The 19,741-nt window shown below is 34.3% G+C and overlaps 2 protein-coding genes across 2 annotated transcripts; both read right to left on the reverse strand.

Moving 5' to 3' along the window:
• Window positions 1–6,865: 6,865 nt before the first annotated feature.
• LAMC1_10 (Laminin subunit gamma-1) lies at window positions 6,866–11,665 on the reverse strand. Its single transcript, XM_051208292.1, has one exon. The coding sequence runs from the start codon at window positions 7,948–7,950 to the stop codon at window positions 7,540–7,542; it is 411 nt and encodes a 136-aa protein (XP_051065381.1). The 5' UTR covers window positions 7,951–11,665; the 3' UTR covers window positions 6,866–7,539.
• Window positions 11,666–14,095: 2,430 nt separating this feature from the next.
• MS3_00000581 (uncharacterized protein) lies at window positions 14,096–19,386 on the reverse strand. Its single transcript, XM_051208293.1, has 3 exons — window positions 18,693–19,386; window positions 15,411–15,902; window positions 14,096–15,263 (listed from the first exon to the last, which is right to left on the reverse strand). Exons 1-2 carry the CDS (start codon window positions 19,044–19,046, stop codon window positions 15,885–15,887), a joined length of 372 nt encoding a protein of 123 aa, XP_051065382.1. The 5' UTR covers window positions 19,047–19,386; the 3' UTR covers window positions 14,096–15,263; window positions 15,411–15,884.
• Window positions 19,387–19,741: the final 355 nt, after the last annotated feature.

The raw sequence follows: 19,741 nt of genomic DNA on the forward strand, positions 1-19,741 counted from the left end.
ATAGTTATCAACCATTTCAATTATAAGAAAGGAAAGTTATACATATCTAAAATTGGTTTTAATCGGATCCCCGGTTTGTGTACATTCGGCAATTCATACAAACTTGGCAGATAGATTACGATTGATTTAATCATTTTAATATAAACCCGACGAAATTGTCTTTTAATCCCTGTTGAATTATTTGTTATTTTTTCCATTTATCCTTTGATTTTCATTTTCTATGTAAGTAAGAAACAAACACACAATCAGTTAACTATCTGCTTTCCTCTATGTTGATTAGTATTAATATCAAATGATGTCTATTGTTATTCTGAATAAGGATCCAATGCAATATATCATATACTGAATGATCATCTTTATAACCATATTACATTAGTAGTCATGAAAAATCACAAGTTACCTTCTGTTGTAGCCCATGGCCGCCAATCAGAAGCAGCGAATTATCGACCGGACCAAGGACGCGTAAAACACATGCGAGCAAACTAGAGCCTTGATTGATCCTGCTTTCCGCCTAGCCCAACTAGTTAAGTCCAGAACACCAATTTCATCCTCTGCGATATGAATCATTATATTTCAAACATACTGAGTTTATATACCGATCAAACAGACCACAACGTACCAAAAAAATATGAAATAACATTTGTACAAAAGTTAGCCAGATGTGGCTATGAATGAGGAAGGTAGTAATTAATATACTGGATATAAATCAAGAATAGTAAAACGTATAATAATAGTTTATGGGCCAAAATAAAGCTTATAATAAGAGGAATATGAATATGCATAGTTTAGTTACCGAATAATTATACAATAGAAATATACGTTTAGTATTGGTCCATCAATAGATCCCAAAAGTTATCATTCATTATTCTTGTCGGGACATAACAACTTCCAATATTTGAATATAAGTCAATCATAAACACATAACTAATGAACCAATACTATTGACATGAATATGATTTAAAGATATCCAATTAATTCAACAAAATGAATAAATAATTTAAACTATCTAATAGAACATTGTAATAAGTAACCTATAAGATAACATACTCATATGGAGCAGTGATAAAATCAAACAGAGAGTTGGAATATTAAGTAATAACTTGTTTTAAGTGATCATTGACTTCAGTAGTTGAGATCATGAGTCAATTGAATCTAAACCACCATGGAAAATCTGGAAGCACTGGATGGTTGTTTCGTTCTATTGTGGGACTTCTTAGCATTGTGCATCCACCATCCCGCCTTGTGAGATTCGAACCCGGGTCGTTCAGTGCTTCCAAGTTTTCCATGATGGTTTAACTTCAATTGACTCATGATGTCAACTATTGAAATTACTATAATATTCACAAAATCCCTTTCTTATACTAACCAGCATATGCTTACTAGTGACTGGCTTCAAGAGCTATTCCCTGGAGTTCCAGTGAGAAGAAGCGATCAGTGGAGTTCAACCGGGTCTGTTGTGAGATAGTAAGTCACTGAAGACATTGGTGTATGTATCGCCCAATTTCGTGGATTAGTTGAAGTTAGACATTAATACCGTTGGACGCCAGCCGTCTCAGCGTTGGAGCACGAGACCAATAAATCCTGGGTTTAAATCTCGAAAGGCGAGATCGTGGATACACACTACTGAGGAGTCTCACAATAAGACGTAATGGTCGTCCAGTGCTCACAGGTTTTCTATGATGGTCTAACTTCAATTTATTCATGAACCCAACTATTGAAATGACTAAAATCTTCACAAAAACCCTATCTGATACTAATAATTGACTGTATATAACTTTCAACCAACTAAATTTTGAACGTGACCATTTATAATATCCATATAATGTTTAGTATATTACATTACATGACAGATTGAACACAGAGTTTATTTGATATTATAAGTTCGTTTACGATGTATATATGTATACTATATTAGACACTATAGTTTTTTACATTAATGATGGAGCATAACTAATAAATCATTAAGTAATAACAATTATTATTATTATAATTAGTAGTGGTAGTAATGGTAGTAGTCAATTACAATACATGTTATAGTCATCAAAGGGATACACATGGATACATTAGTTTACTTAGAATGACCTTGATGTTAATCGTACCACATAAATGGTACTTAAAAGTATTTATTATGATAACATATATACTTTAATCGAACTACATAGAATGACCTTGTAAACAAAATGTAAATACAAATAAATAATAACATCCTAAAGTGTTTCATTAATTTATATTAAGAATAGTGAACAGTGAAAAAAAATAAGTATCAAACTGATTTTTTTTCATAATAGAGAAACACAATTATTATCAGAAGGGGTTTTGTGAAGATTTTAGTCATTTCAATAGTTGGGTTCATGAATAAATTGAAGTTAGACCATCATAGAAAACCTGTGAGCACTGGACGACCATTACGTCTTATTGTGAGACTCCTCAGTAGTGTGTATCCACGATCTCGCCTTTCGAGATTTAAACCCAGGATTTATTGGTCTCGTGCTCCAACGCTGAGACGGCTGGCGTCCAACGGTATTAATGTCTAACTTCAACTAATCCACGAAATTGGGCGATACATACACCAATGTCTTCAGTGACTTACTATCTCACAACAGACCCGGTTGAACTCCACTGATCGCTTCTTCTCACTGGAACTCCAGGGAATAGCTCTTGAAGCCAGTCACTAGTAAGCATATGCTGGTTAGTATAAGAAAGGGATTTTGTGAATATTATAGTAATTTCAATAGTTGACATCATGAGTCAACTGAGGCTAGATCACCATAGAATACCTGGAAGCACTGGATGGATATTTCGTCCTATTGTGGAACTCTTCAACAGTGCCCATCCACGACAATGATTGGTTCTAATGTCAATGATTGAAATTGAAAATAAGCTTAGCTTTTCATTTAACAGATTGTTTCTAGCTTCTTCAATGAAATTATATATTTGCTGTAATGAAAAAAAAATGATTAAAATTAAGCCAATATAATTTATTCCAGGAAAAGTTACTTTTTATCAGTTTCGAAAAAGGTTTAATTAAAGAAGAAATAAACTTATCTCTATCTAAACAACTATGTAGTAACTAATTCTTATTTGAATCCATTTCAAATATTTGATATTGTAGCTGAAAGCTATATCACATTTGATCATTATGAACTTAATACAAAGTAATACAAAGTGTTTGAATACTTCCATTGATGTTTAGAACTGCAATTGATCAGTCTCTTATTGGCATATGTGTATCGTGTGAGAAATGCCTTGATATTGCTTTAATTCAAAAGCATTTTAAGTAAAAATGAATGGTGGGTAGCTATGGAATCCTGAACGAGCGTCTCGTCCTATTTGCGGTTTGTAAGCTGGATATACTTGATCCGAATTGATGTTCACTCCGGAACTCGAACTCAGTGCCATTCGTTTAAAACGCTATCGTGTTCAATTGCAGATCTAAACATTGGTAGAAAGATTTAAATAACTAATACAAAAATGAGTTAAAGTTTTATAAGCTAGCGGCTATCTGGACTCAGTAGTCAAGTGGATAATGCAATGACGTTTGAACTGAACGGTAATGGGTTTTAATCACGAAGTGAACATCAACTCTGAGATGCATTCGTGAAATATGTTCACTAAGTATAACAGAAATGCACCCACCACTGATTAAATCTGTTGAATCAGATTCAAACCAAATATTATGTAGTTAGCTTCGGTCAGTGTAACTACACTAATAGTTTACTCCGCTGCTTTAATCAGTAACTAAGTGATGTTATGCGAGCTGCGAGACCTAACGTTCTTAACTTTTGTCCGGAGAGCACATGATTTTGAGTATCCTGAATTGAAATTTTATCATATCAAAAATGCTTATAATGGTATAACATATAAGTGTTTCGATACAACTCGCTATCGGTTATGTTAATAATAAATTCGGAAATTAATATGTAGTGTATGTATAATAAAAGTGTGTTATGTAACACAAATACATTTTATATGTATCTTGTCATAGTGTTTACGAGGCATATATTGAATACTGAAATGGTGAATCCTATAAAATATAGAATAAAAATAGATTGTTATAGATATGTTCCATCACTATAGATATTTTATCATAGGAATGACTCATATATCATAGTTTCTTCCTGTATACATAATTTAAAGTGATAGAAGAGGCTTCCACAACAGTTGGATAGAACTAGAAAGGAAGGTCCAGGACAGAGTGGGTTGAAGAATGCTAGTCGGTGGCCTATGCTTCATTGGGAGTAACTGGCGTAAATAAAGTAAGTAAACCCCTACAGAGTGAAGTAAAAGTGGCGTTATATGTTTACTTAAGTATTTTGAATGCCTTAGAGATATTCACCTCAGGTGTATGTTAACTGAATATGTGAATATTGTGTTTCTCTTTAAACACAAGTTTCCAAGAATAAGGTTGAAAACCAGTGTAAATCCCCTACTCTCAATCCTTTCTCTTATGTTTTGTATCAGATAAATATAAATTGAAAGTGATGCCTGAGGAGTACTGATTTACTTTTGATTGATCTAAGAACCTTTTATTGTTCTAAACTAAAACTAGGTGGCCTTCAGGGAAGCTCATGATTAATGTCGTTTAATTTCCTTCTATTATACCTAATAGTTTATCTCCTTCAAATGTAAAATGAATGAAGTTAAATTTCTTTTATGAAAGTGCTTTAGAACTTTATAAAACAACTTTTTATAATTTATGGTAAATATTTTGAGTATACATCTTGTGGAGGCTGGTACTATGTCAAGTTAAAATAGGTTATTTTAACCTCTGGACAGAGTAATCTATTTGTTCTTCTTAAGCTACACGTTTACCCTGTCACTTATTCGCTTATTAATCCTGACTGTGTTTTAATATGATCGTATATGTTAATTGCTTACTCCATTCACCATGTGCCTGTAACTTATTTTCGATCTAACTATAAATCTAGAGTCACTCTTGGTTAAATCAAGTTGTCTCATATGCCTTTTCTAATCCGTTTCACTTCGTTCTTTCCTCTTCACTTCTTTTGCTCCGTCTCTCTGACGATCTGTTCTGATCAATGATTGTACAAAATATACATATTCAAAACTTCATTCTCGTATTTGACTTTTTTTAACTTCATTATTCACTAACGCGAATTAAGTCGATAATCATCAACAAGGATTGGAAACATATATATTTCCATAACAATCAACATACGATCGAATTGGAATCAGATAATGGATCACCATTTTTCGTAGATATTTTCTTATCAGCATAGGGTTGTGGAGATTATTAAGTTTTTGATTGAGATCATGAACTAATTAATGTTAGACCGCCATTACAAACCTGGAAACACTGGACGGCCGTTTCGTCCTATTGTGGGACCCCTTAGCAGTACGCATCCACGATCCCACTCACGAGATTCGAACCTAGATTAAGCGTTCGGGCTCGAGAATGAAGGCCCTGGGTTCAAACTCCACGAGTGGGATCGTGGATGTGCACCACTGAGGAGTCCCACAATAGGACGAGGCGGCCGTCCAGTGCTTCCAAGTTTTTAGTGGTAGTCTAACGTCAATCAGTTTGTGATCTCAATTAAAAAGATATTTCCTTATTTGAATGAATACTGTCTAGTGTACTTACTTTAAAATCAATATTTGTTCCAATTATTACATCAGTACTGTAATTAATCACCTTATTTAACCATTATTACACTAGTTACTGAGGGAAAAAACAGTTTACAAAATATCATTTTAACATATACGCTCTATTCTGTTTGAATGAGCATTCCAAATTTACAGAAATAATGATAATTAGAAGAATGATAAAAATGGACCAAAAGTTGCCATTCTAGTGTTAAAAATTAATCTATATCATACTATTCACTAATTAGTGATGATAAACATTCTAGTGATAAAGTTTATTACATAACTAATTAGGTAACAATAATAAATTAATGGTGGATATAAGCACTTAATGAAAACTAAAAAAACTTTCTTTTTAAGATAATCAAACTGACATTATACAATATGGCATATATATGTGTTTAAAACTTTGTCTACTAGTTACATCATATTGAACAGAATAATTAACTCATGATTTCAACCTGTGAAATTTCTAGAAATCTCCACAAAACCCATTCTGATGATAATAATAATCACCTGCTCACTAGTGACTGACTTCAAGAGATACTCCTGGAGTTCTAGTGACAAGCCGTTACCAGTGGTGTTCAACCAGGTCTGTTGTGAGATATCAGCTCACTGAAGACAATGGTGTACGGCGGCGCAACTTCGTGGATTGATTGAAGTTAGACATTAACACCGTTGGATGCCGGCAGGCTCAGTGGTCTAGTGGTTAAGTGCTCGCGCTCGAAACCAGTACGTCCTAGGTTCGGATATCGCGGGGTGCGGGATCGTGGATGCGTGCCGCTGAGGCGTCCCATACTAGGGCGAAACAGCCGTCCAGTGCTTTCAGGTTTTCCATGGTGTTCTAGCTTCAATTGACTCATGATTTCAACCTGTGAAATTTCTAAAAATCTCCACAAAACCCATTCTGAGAATAATTAATGTATAAATAATGTTACATTCTTAGTGATAAAATAATATGAACTACTCCCACCCATCTAACATACAATTTTGGGTTACTTTGACTACTGGTGAAATCACTGTTTTATCGATGAAATTCAATCAGTAACTAAGAATATAACATTAGTTACTGTTTAGAGGCAAATCAGCGGTAAATATTTAGGTTCTACCGAAGATTAGTTTAGGTTCAAATAACTCAGGGGTAAACTCTTATATTGCGAAGTTGAATAACCCAGGTCTTTGTCCACAAAGAACATCAATCCTCTAAGATGATAGGTACTCATGATTGACCAATTTTAAAATGTATGAAACTTAGTTCAAGTTGATTTTCTTACAGAACACCTCCACCCATCTAATGTGAAAACGTATTCACATTTCCATAAACACTCACCATCAGATAGGAATTGTGCCTTATTATGAATACCACAACGATCATTGATTAGGAAAAATACTAAGCCAAAATTCTACAATGTTTATTTGGCTGTTATTATGAATTATAAAAACATCTTTGAAATGTGTATAGTTCACTTCATTTATTTTTATAAGAAAATGTAATCAGTAAAAATACTTGTCACATTCACATGACTTCATACTTACTTAATTGCACTTGTTACTCTCAATGGAGCATAGGCTAATGACGAGCATTCTCTAACCCACTATGTCCTGGGCATTCCTTTCTAGTTCTATCGTATTGTTATTCATTCTTCTTACGTCTATCTCCATTTCTCGGCGTAATGTGTTCTTTGGTATTCATCTTCTCCTTTCGCCATGAGGATTCCATGTGAGGGCTTGCCGTTGGGTGCAGTTAAGTGCTCTCCCCAATATGTGTCCTATACACTTCCAGCACTTCTTCCTGATTTCTTCCTCCGTTTGGATCTGGTTTGTTCTCTCCCAAAGTAGGTTGTTGTTGATAGTGTCGGGCCAACGGATCCGAAGTATTTTGCGTAGACAACTATTAATAAACACCTGTATCTTCTGGATGATGGCTTTCGTAGTTCACCAGGTTTCCGCCCCATACAGTATAACTGTCTTGATATTTGTAGTGAAAATTGTGACCTTGGTGTTGGTTGACAGTTGTTTTAACTTCCACATTTTCTTCAGTTGTAAATATGCTTCTGTTGCTTTGCCGATCCGCGCCTTCACATCTGTATCAGATCCACCATGTTCATCAATGATGCTGCCCAGATATGTAAAGGTTTTTACATCTTCCAAATCTTCTCCGTCAAGTGTGATTGGATTGTTGCATGCTGTGTTGTATCGGAGAATCTTGTTTTTCCCTTTGTGTATGTTGATTCCTACTGCTGATAGGGCTGCTGCTGCTACACTGGTCGTCTTCTCCTGCATCTGTTGTTGCGTGTGCGATAGAAGAGCCATATCATCTGTGAAGTCTAGATCGTCTAGCTGCATTCTAGTTGTCCATCATATCCCATGCTTCTCATATATTGACGTCTTCATAATCCAGTCGATCACCAGGAGAAAGAGAAAGGGTGAGAGTGAATAACCTTGTCTGACATCAAGCAATGAATTTTGAGTATTTTGCGTAGAGAACTGTTTATAAATACTTGTACCTTCCTGACGATGGTTGTAGTAGTTCTCCAGGTTCCAGCTCCGTACAGTAGAACTGACTGGCTTGACGTTCTTATTGAATATTCTGACTTTGAAATAGGTTGATAGTTGCTTTGAATTCCATATGTTCTTCAATTGTAGGAATGCGGCCCTTGCTCTGTTAATCCTCGCCTTTACATCTGCATCTGATCCTCCTTGTTCATTGATGATGCTTCTCAGGTACGTAAAGGATTTCGTATTTTCTAGAGTTTCACCATCAAGTGTGATTGGATTGGTGTTCTTCGTGTTGTATTTGAGAACCTTGGTTTTCCCTTGTGTATCCTGAGGCCTACTGATGCAGAGACTGCTGCTACACTGACTGTTTTTATCTACATTTGTTCGTGTGTATTGGATAGGAGGACTAGGTCATCTGCAAAGTTCAAATCAACTTATCGGTTCTGAGCTGTCCATTGTATTCCTTGTTTTCCCTCAGATGTCAAGGTCTTCATAATCCAGTCGACCACTAAAAGAAAGAAGGAAGGGGAGAGATTAGACAGCCTTGTATGACTCCGGTCCTTACTTGGAATACATCTGTCAGCTATCCATCAGTACTCATTTATTTATTGTTTATAAGCCAAATAACCCCGTACATATATCTATATAGACAAACAAACTTATTCATTTGAAAGAGATGCTTTATTTTTGAAAAACACATACGATCTTTTCAAATCGCCTAATTTTTTATTATCAATAATACTGAGTGTTTAAAATGGTACTAGTTTGTTTATTTATCTTTGTAAATCTTGTTTGTATTTTCATATTCACATGTCTAATGAACTTAGTAGACCTTGAAATACATTATGGTATGTTTTAGATAACATTACACTTTGTTTATCATTATTATTATTATTATTATTATTTAAAATGCTTACTTTTGATGTTTTTGCAAGTCCCGAATACAAAAAAAAAAGAGTCTTAGGCGAGACTATAATTTATGAACGAACCAATCAGATCTAGAATAACGGATCTTGGATTTTTTGGCGCGAAATTCATTCACCTATTTGGCTAAATAGCTTACTTACGCCTATTACTTCTCGTGAAGAAGCATAGGCCGTTCACCAGCATTCTCCATCCAAACTTGTCCTGGGCAATCCTTTCCAGCTCTTTCTACTTCTTATTCATCCTTTTCATATCTGTTTCTATGTCCCGACGTAATATGTTCTTTGACCTTCCTTTTTTCCGTTTCCCTTCAGGATTCCAAGTTAGTGCATGCCTCGCGATACAGTTTGATGATTTGCTAAGTAGCGTTTTTGGAATTATAGCTTATGTTAGTTCGTGATGGAAACACCAAATCTAATTCTTCATCATAACCATCAACTATAAGCCATAATTCTAATTCCTCATATTAGCTTCTAAACCTCATTTAACACTAGTAAGTAAGCGAACATTTTCAAGATCACCTTAAAGTCTCTCAAATGTTGTCCATATATTATAGTCTCATCAAATCTTACTATAATAAAGGATTTGATGAATGTTTATTAATTTAAAGAGCCTTATTACAAAGTAGTAATCATGTACTTATGAATAACTTATGTAATTAAAATGATAGAAGTTCCACTGATAATCTGTAAACGAATGAAATTCAACAATATCAGGAATGAAATAATAATCATCTATGACTATACGATCAAGGTATCATGTTGGTAGTCAACAATGATAACTAATGTCTTCGGAATATGTGAACCATGAATGTGGACTAATAAATAGTTTCTAAATAAAATGTTTGATGTTTATCAATATTCTTCCAGCTGGTATCAATCTGTGTTATAAAATATCTTCAAATAGTTTTGTAGAACTATATATCTATCACAATTGATTGATCACTGGGTGGTAATCAATGTCATGTGTGTCAAGTCCTTATTTAGTGCAGATCGAATGCTATCGAACATGTTGCAATGTGGCCACTAGTCTAGGTGACTCAACACTGCGGGTACTAAATATTGAGGTTAGATGGTGGTTGGAGGTAATCTACAGGAAACCCTGAACCCGGGACTTGACACACATGACATTGATCACCACCCAGTGATTAATCAATTGTGATTACATCTCAGTCTCACAGGAGGTCGGTCACAGCCCGGGTAGCTCAGTGGTAACGTCTCTGACTGTGAAGCTGGGCAAAACGGGATCGGATCCGTCAGGGAGCACCAGTTCCCTCAAGATTACAGGTACACCTCGCTGACGAGTGCCAAGTAGCACAAAACCCGGGTTCAGGGTTTCCTGTCGACCACCTCCAACCGCCATCTAATCTCAGTATATATCTGTATCTATTGATCAACAAGCAGTAACCAGTTTCATAATCATTTTCTACATGTTTCTAATCAAATTTTATTGATCAAGTTATCATGTTATCACTAGTTTAAGTGACTTGAAATCATATGCATTTAGTTGATTAGCGCTAGTTAGTGCTGTGAAAAAGTAATATTGGTTCTGACCTAATGTAATTATTCCAGCACTATAATAGGTTAGTTGTAACTTGAATGAATTTGAATTAATGTACCTTATTGGGTCATTGTATGGTGTGGGTTTTTCTAAATATCATTGAAGGTACGTTTCGGCAATAAAAATAAAGATGTCTTGTACCTTGTCGATATCATATGCATTTCAAACTTCATCACACTATCATAGGCTATGTCGTATTTTTTTCCTCGAACGCTTTAGAATAAAAGAAAATGCCTTATCATTCAATCTAACTACATGATTTTACTCAAATTTTTGTGTCAGGATAATTCGTGCGCGCCTAAATGAGGTGGTAAACTGTTGTAGTGGTACTGGTTTCTAACCACATAATTCTCGAACCTGAACATATAATTTCTGAGAAGATTTACTTTCAACATCTAACACTTGGAGGAGGTTAGTAATGATGAACGCGGAAATAGTCAGTCGAAATGGTATGACTCGGCCATGCAAACGTAGTCATCCCATATAACCTCTTGCTTTTGTATTGAATATATTACTCTCTACCCAGCCTAAAAATGTGTACTTCGGAAGTATTAGATGTTATATTGCTGACTGTCATGATAGGACGAGTCGCCGTAGACCATGGTGTGATTTGCACGTAAAATCTTATAGATTAGGTTGTTACATCATGACAAATGTACGATTTTGGGATTAGGTCTATTATTATAGTAGTAAAGATAAATACACTGATGCTGAAATAGACCATAATTCTACACCGCTTCTTTGATAATTTAAGCATCACAAATCTGAGGTTTCTATTTGTTATTTTTTATGTATTGATATAATGATTATTGTTATTGTTAAGGAAGAGATTAAAACAAGTAACACTTACAAGTAGGTTATGGTAAATGCATTTAAAAAATGCTTTAAATAGTCAAAAAGAATACTTAATCAATGGTGTAAATCAGAAAGGGGTTTTGTGGAAATCTTAGCAATTTTACAGTTGAATTCATAAGTTAATTGAATCTAGACCACTATGTAAAACCTGGGAACACTGGACGGTCGTTTCATCCTGGTATGATACTACTCAACAGTGCGCATCCATGATCCCACCTCTTGATATTCGAACCCAGGACCTATCATTCTCGCGCACGAACGCTTAACCTCTAGACCGTCCAGTGCTTCCAGGTTTTTCATGGTGGTCTAGCTTCGATTGACTCATGAATTTCAATATGCAATAGTATAAATGTCTGAAATTTCATAGACAAGGAAAATAATAAAAAGCAGCTATTATCAATGATATATTCAAGATAGATTCACCAAATTTGTCAAGTTAACATTGACTTAAATCAGACATAATCCTGAAGAAGTCCAGACAAGTTTGTTGGGCGAAAAGTTGGAAATATATAAATTTCAATTATTTCGAGCTATTCACTACCAAAGACTCTTAAAAATCCTGTAAAATCAGTTAACATATAAACGATATAAAGCAAATATCTTGGCAATAAGTTATAATCAGATAGAACATTTTATCATGTAAATAAATGAAACCTAAAACAGTTTATCACCAGTACTGCAGGTTCAAATGTGTTTTCATATGTAAAACACACATAAATATCCATAAAATACTTTTACGACGTACATGGCTAAACCAAAAACAAACCTCTGAATCAAATAAATTAGAAGAGATGTATGATGAATAGTTGAACGTTTTTACTTTATTCTTGGTGATTGTATATGAAACATTTTATATTACGATGATGTTGCCAGAATGACTTGTTTCTCATAAACAGTTCAACAATATAGTTGTGTTCAATCAACATTAAATAGTAAGTAAATAATATCATGGACTTATTGAAGTTGAACATCAACATTGTTGTATTCTGGCTTAGTAGTCTAGATATTAGGCGTTTGCATCCGAAAGTCCTGGGTTCGATTCCCACCTGCAGGATCTTAGACGTCCACTGCTGAGGATTTTCACACTACGAAAAATATGGAGGTTCAGTGCTCCCAGTATTGCAATAGGGATTTAGTTAAGATACGTTCGCGATTTCAGCTGTGAAAATAATAATCTGTAAAATACCACCATATTTAAGAGTTTAATGGAGGTGTAGGATGTGGAAAATGTATTAACGTCCTAAAAGTTAAGTTTCCTGAATATTTTGTTCGTTGAATACAAAAAATTGTTGCTAACTTTCACATATGTATTATTAAACACTAACCAAAATTTATAAAAGATTTACGGGTTTTTCATAATTTTGAAGCAACCTGGTCAGTTTTCTCATAAAATGTTTGCTTCGAGATTTTAAAATAATCAATGATGACTAGTTTTAGATAGAATTCAAGAATCTCAGCAACTGTGATAACTACAGCGTCATCACTCTTCTCTCAATACCAGGTAAAGTCTTCAACAGGGTATTGTTAAACAGGATGAAGGACTCCGTAGACTCCCTACTTCGAGACCAACAGGCAGGATTCCGTAAGGATAGATCGCGTACAGGCCAAATCGCAACTCTACGGATCATTGTGGAGCAATCAGTTGAATGGATTATTGAATCATACGTTCTAATGAAACTTAATTTGACTTTCTATTGGCCTTTATCTATCATCACTAAGTCTTAATTCCGTCCACTAGTTTGCAAATCGTTCAGTTTTATTAGATTTGAATCCAATATCAATGTCAATCTTGGTTTCTGGCATTTATTCTGCTTGACCTCATATCCAATGGTCGCTTACTTGAATATCTTAGAAAAACTGAATTTCTGTTGAATTGTATGTTCGAGTAGATTATATCGTTAATGTTGTTCACGTTAGAAGATTGTTGTAAGAATTTTTAAACTTCAGATCTTCTGTTTAACAATTTTAATCGATATCTCGGTGAACTTTTTCACTGATCGGACACACCTCATTCTGCTTAGGTGAATTTCTGGAGAATTCACTCCTAAACCTGAAAACAACGAAATCTAGGACCTTCAGGTTTCATAACAATCTATTAACCGCCAGACTGTTTGGTTGACGTGCAGTGGTACAAATTTCCAACGTTAACCAATTACTGATGTAGCAAGACAACAATTCAACGTCATTCATTAGGGATGCTGTATGTTCAATATACTTTAACCTTTCTGGTAACAACTACTTGCCAGGAACTTAATTCAACTAAGAATAATCTGTGAGAAATACTGCGTACAAATTTAAATAGTCCTTACAAAATCAGTTCATCCAGCATTTATTTATTATTTATTTATTTATTTATTTGAACACATAAATATTGGTATAAAGGGGCACCGAATATATATGCACCACATATGTCACTTGATCTTCGTGAGCTATAATACTGCCTGGATGCCCAGGCGGAAGCACGCAGTCTTCTTAGGGGGCCACAACTGGAGCCTTTGGCCTAAATGTCTGATCCACAAGGCAGTGAAGCGATGTCAGGAGATGCAGTCCCATGGTAGCCGGTGACCAACGATTGTTTCATACTCCATTTTTTCCCTCGAGATCCTGGAGCCCATGTGCACCATTGGTTTGGAATCAGGGTTTTCCAACTCCCCGAGATGGATCATCCCTGTTCACTAACCACCAAATTCCCTGATACGGCCGAGGGAGAAAAAGTCCCCTCTCCCTCTCAAAATGCTCCCATATAGCCACGCGTATATAGCCACTGACAGAAAAATCCTACTCACTACCTTCTCCCAGTGGCGTTGTTGTTTACGGAATTGAAAGAACCAAAAACTAATATCCGGCGCATTCATCATTTATCAATAACTAATTGTCACCGAACTGGATAAACAAATTAGAATAGACCTATTAACAAAAAATAATTTATTTACAAGGTCTATTCACATTTGGTTACTAAAAATAAAAGAAAACAACGCGCATTTGAACTATGTATACAAAAGAAGTAATTTGTAAACAATAAACAAACAGAGAGAGAAAAAATCCGCACGTACACACACACCCACATTATTAAAATGGCTTACCTAAAATCATATTCCATAAATAATTAACAATTTGTCAGAGGATTATAATAATAATAATAATGAAAGAACAGTCCAATAATAGAATAATCATAATACAGAATTCATTAATATGTGTATATATGTGTGTTTGTTTATTTTTTTCGAGTTGTGAGTAGTTCACTATGTGCGTGTGTGTGTATGTATGTGTAAGCGTGTGTATCTGTAGTATCCAAGGCAGAACAATAATAATAAACAATCAACGACAAAAAAATAAAGCATCCTCCTACATATTTATCGGAAAATATTTAAAAAATAATAAATCATAAATAAATAAATAAAAGTATACAATATAAAATGAAATAATTTTTTTAAATGACGTAATAAATATGACCATAGAAATATTGTATTTCTACCAGGAAATGTACAACATGGTATTGGTTTATTTAAAAATTCACATAATGGTAACCAACCTTGTTTTATATTATAAATTAATAAACGATCTTTTGGTACAATTAATTGAACATAATCATTCCAACGACTATAGGCATGAATTAATTCATTATCATTTTTTAAATTAATTTTATTACCTAATGTATTTTGTAATGATAATAATTTTAATTGATTTAATTTTATTAACCATGTAAATAATGAAAATTTATAAAAAAATTTTTGTAATTTTGATTCATTTGATTGATATGGTATAAGATTTGTACGACAAGCAGCATGCCATAATTCAGCATTACGTACTGTTAAAATAACCTATGATGGATAAAGTTTAAATAAATATATTAGTATACGATAGACATTGATAATTGATCAGTGATTAATTAAGAGATAATTTATGGCTTAAACAATTCAATTTTAACGTTGCTAACTATAACGTTAGTAACATACTTACATACTTACTTACTTACGCCTGTTACCCCTAATAGTCCTCCAGGTAGCATTCTCCAACTCACTATGTCCTGGGCATTCCTTTCTAGTTCTATCAAATTGTTACTCATTCTTCTCACGTCTGTCTCCATTTCTCGGAGTAATGTGTTCTTTGGTCTTCCTCTCCTCCTTGAGCCTTGAGGATTCCATATGAGGGGCTTGGTTTGAGACGCGATTGCATGCTTTCCTCAATGTGTGTCCTATACACTTCCAGCGCTTCTTTCTGATTTCTTCCTCCACTGGAATCTGGTTTGTTCTCCGTCATAGTAGGTTGTTGCTGATAGTGACTGGCCAACGGATCCGAAGTATTTTGCGTAGACAACTATTAATAAACACTTGTGTCTTCTGGATGATGGCTTTTGTAATTCTCCAAGTTTCCACTCCATAGAGTAGTGAAAATTCTGACTTTGGTGTTGGTTGACAGTTGCTTTGAGTTCCAGATGTTTTTCAGTTGTAGATTTGCTGCTAACATTAGTTGAGACGAATGTATAATAAGTAATATAAGAGTAGATTAAAGGTTTCATAGTTTACGTCACTGATTGATCTTTATTAAACAACTATTACTAACTAGGTAGCTGTGTACTGCGCTTTTGTGGCAATAAAGAACACCCTAAGAGTGTATTCATTACTCCACTGAGGATTGAACAACAACTTTTCATTACCATTAATGGTTAACTGCCTTATACTCGATACTGATGATCAGACCATGACTTTAACTATGAAATTCAACAATCTCCACAAATTTATTATCGTATTAATCGCAATTTTTTTCGCTTGAATATGAAAACTATATGCATTTACAAAAGATTCATATAAGAACACCATATTTGAAACGCTTTCAATTATATTTAGAAATTTTCAAGCAGTAATCAAATGTATAAACAAAATTGTTAACATGAGGAGAGTAAATAGTTTAATAGAGATTCATTGTCAAATGTAATTTCTGACAGTATTTTATCATAATTAATTGATTACTGACTAGTGATCAACGCTGTGTCTCTTTAATCTTTTAGTGTAGATTGTACTCCTGTCAATAAATTTGGAATCTGGTCAGTAGTCTAAGTGACTTCATATCAATGACATCTCTAATAGAGGACCAGTCTCAATTTTTCTAGCTCAGTGGTAACGTGTGAGGCTGGTAAGCTGCATGATTAACAAGGATCCCACAGAGTTCATTAGTATCCTTAAGAGAACAGGTACACCTTGTTGCCAAGTTCTAACCAGCACAAAGTCTAGGTCACTTAGAGTTTCCCAGCATTTACTTTCAGCCACCTAATATCCCAGTTTACTATTAAATCTGGACAACCAGATTAATAGTTGTTGTTTGGAAGGATAAGTACATGGGTTATTTGTTATAGCTGAACATATCAATGTAGAGGAAACTTTCCGAACCATAAAAGTCCATGGTCTCAGATAAAAAATACGATTCCTTCTATTCCATACAGAAACGTTTTATTCACTCGCTACAAATGCTGACTTCTTTAAAACGCCATGCAATTTGTGTTGGTTTTGAAAAAAACTCAATAGAGATTAGAAGAATGGAAAGAAAATCTGTGATATAGGTCAAAAGTGATTGTTAGTTTCATTTAAAGCAACCGGTGGTTGATCGAAAGTAAGAACCTGCTTCACACTAAGCAATATTAACATCAAGTTATTCGGATTATGATTGACTTTCAGTAGCACTACAATGAATATACTCATCAGTTACTGCTAAATTTCAATGATCAAAGCCAATCATTAATTGAAGAAGAGCATCAAATCTGATAAGAGGAAATATGTAGAAGATCTAGCAACGGCAGACGAAAATAGCAGCAAAAGAAGGGTATATGAGACAACTGTGGTGCAACCAAGAAGTTAGCGAAAAGATATGGTAAGCCAAAGCGACCAGTCAATAACTAGAAAAGCGTAACAATCACTGAAATTCAATAATAGTGGGACAGTTTGGTAAAATACTTTGAGCTAGAATACGAGAACTACAGAGGCATCACATTACTATCAATACCACAAAGACGTAGTGTTGATAAATCAAATGAAAGATTGAGTATAAGCCTAGCTTTAAAATCAACAAAGTGGTTTTCATAAGGATCAATCTGTCAATCTAGTAATTCAAACTCAAATCATTCTGAACATTGATTACAACAAGATGATTTTAACAATAAACTATTGTCAAATTTTGAAAGGTTAGCTAATTTTATTGACTGGAATTTTGTCTACATAGACTTCAGTAAAGCATTTGACAAGGTGCCAGCAAATAGACTGCTATTGAGGTTAGAAAATCCTGATATTGCCGGGTTTCTTTTAAATGGCTTAAGGATTTCCTGGTAGGTCATAGACAGGAAGTAGGAATAGATTCCAAGTGCTCCACCAGGAGACCAGTAGTTAGTGGAGTACCTCAAGGTTCTGTCCTAGGTCCTTTACTTTTTATACTGTATGTAAATGATCTCCCATGTATAGTACAGTCCCCAGTGTTATTATACGCTAATGATTTAAAAATCTGGCGAGTAATAACACGAGATCCAGATACATGTACACTTCAGGCAGTCATAAATAAAGTGATTAACTGGTCTAAGGAGTGGCTGATGCCTACCAACTTGACAAAGTGTGCCTAAATGCACTTTGGGGATACGAAGGTTAATAGGTATAGCATAGGGGAAGTACCTGTGTACCCGTGTTCCGGTCTCACAACGATCTTTAGGTGACAGTGAGTCATGATCTTAAGGCGACGGCTCATTGCCGTGAGGTCACAGCTAAGAAGTATAGAACCCTCTGGGCTTTAAAACGGGCATTCACTAAGTTAGATTTTACCATGTTCACCACAGTATACACAACCTTGGTGACAACTAAGCTTGAGAACTGCGTTCATGCTGAAAACCCCTGTTTAAAAGGTGAGTCGAACATCCTGGAAAAAGTACAGAGGACAGCTACCTGTGCAATTCCAGAACTCCACAGTTTACCATACAAAGAGCGGCTTGAATAGCTAGACCTCTTTACTCTGTCCTATCACAGAATATAGGGACATCTTATTTTGATGCATAGAATACTAAGAAATGATTATAGACATAATATATTCTCTCTTTTTCATCCCACTAGATCGGAGCCAAGAACAAACAAAATACCCATGGTCTACAAGTTTTCACACCGAATCATTAATACTTGCAACCGGTTACCCGTAGCAGTAGTGTCCACATTTTCACTCATAGAAGCATACATCAAAACAAAATAAAAACCACACACGCACACACACAATCAACTTACTTTCACATTAGGATACATTTGTATTAAATCATTTAAAAATGATGTAATTGGTATACCGGATACAGATTTATAATTTTTTAATAATAATTTTAATAATTCTTGTTTATTATATTGAAATCCATTTAATTTTGTTTGATATTGACATAAATGTAATTCTAACCATTTTTCTATTATATCATTTGATTGATAAATCAAATCAGTATAATGTAAACAGGTTGTACCATGATATAAAATTTCTAATGCAGATTTTAAATAACTAGTTCCAGTTTTATTTAAACCAACAACAATCACTTCTAAATCATGATTTATGGATGATTTTGATAATGATTTATTAGAATTCCATAAGAGATTCATTGTGTTTTCTTCTTTTTTTTTTGTTTTTGGAAGGGGGAAAAATTCAAATCCGTTTCAAGATAGACACTATTGTTTGTTTCAATTAGAATTTTATAATGATAAGTATGATGATAGAAAAGTGATTTGGTTTGATTTTTCGGTAAATTCTATCACATTTATGTATTTATATGTATCTATGTCAGGTTTAATTAATAAATTGGTAGGTCAAGGTTATGTTGATATTTATGCATGTCTACCATTACATACTTCTATACTTGTGTGTGTATATATGTATATATGTATGTTTGTGTGTGGGTGTGAATTAGTATCACATTGTCAGTAATCATTATGTAATGTAATGTAATGTAAACGTGATTTCAATTACTTCATTAATTCTATCTTATTTAATTCTATTTTGTTTATATCAATTACATAAAGTTCAATGATAAAGAAACAAAATTATGATGTGTGTCTAGACTCAATAAAACAATAATATCAGAAGAGGTTTGTGGAGATTTTAGAAATTTCACACTTGGCGCGAGACTGATATTCCTGGTTTCGAATCTTGCGGGGTGCGGGATCGTGGATGAGCACTGTTGAAGAGTCTCATACTGGGACGAAATGGCTGTCCAGTGTAGCTTCAATTAACTCATAATCTCAACCATTAAAATTGTTGTTATGTGTTTGAGTTTTGGACAGATCAATCATATAAATAA

Source organism: Schistosoma haematobium, chromosome 6 (genome assembly GCF_000699445.3).
Source record: "Schistosoma haematobium chromosome 6, whole genome shotgun sequence".
Lineage (NCBI taxonomy): Eukaryota > Metazoa > Platyhelminthes > Trematoda > Strigeidida > Schistosomatidae > Schistosoma > Schistosoma haematobium.

Coding starts and splice junctions, on each gene's coding strand:
- LAMC1_10 (XM_051208292.1), bottom strand. CDS start 7,950: ATGCAGCTAGACGATCTAGACTTCACAGATGATATGGCTCTTCTATCG.
- MS3_00000581 (XM_051208293.1), bottom strand. CDS start 19,046: ATGAATCTCTTATGGAATTCTAATAAATCATTATCAAAATCATCCATA.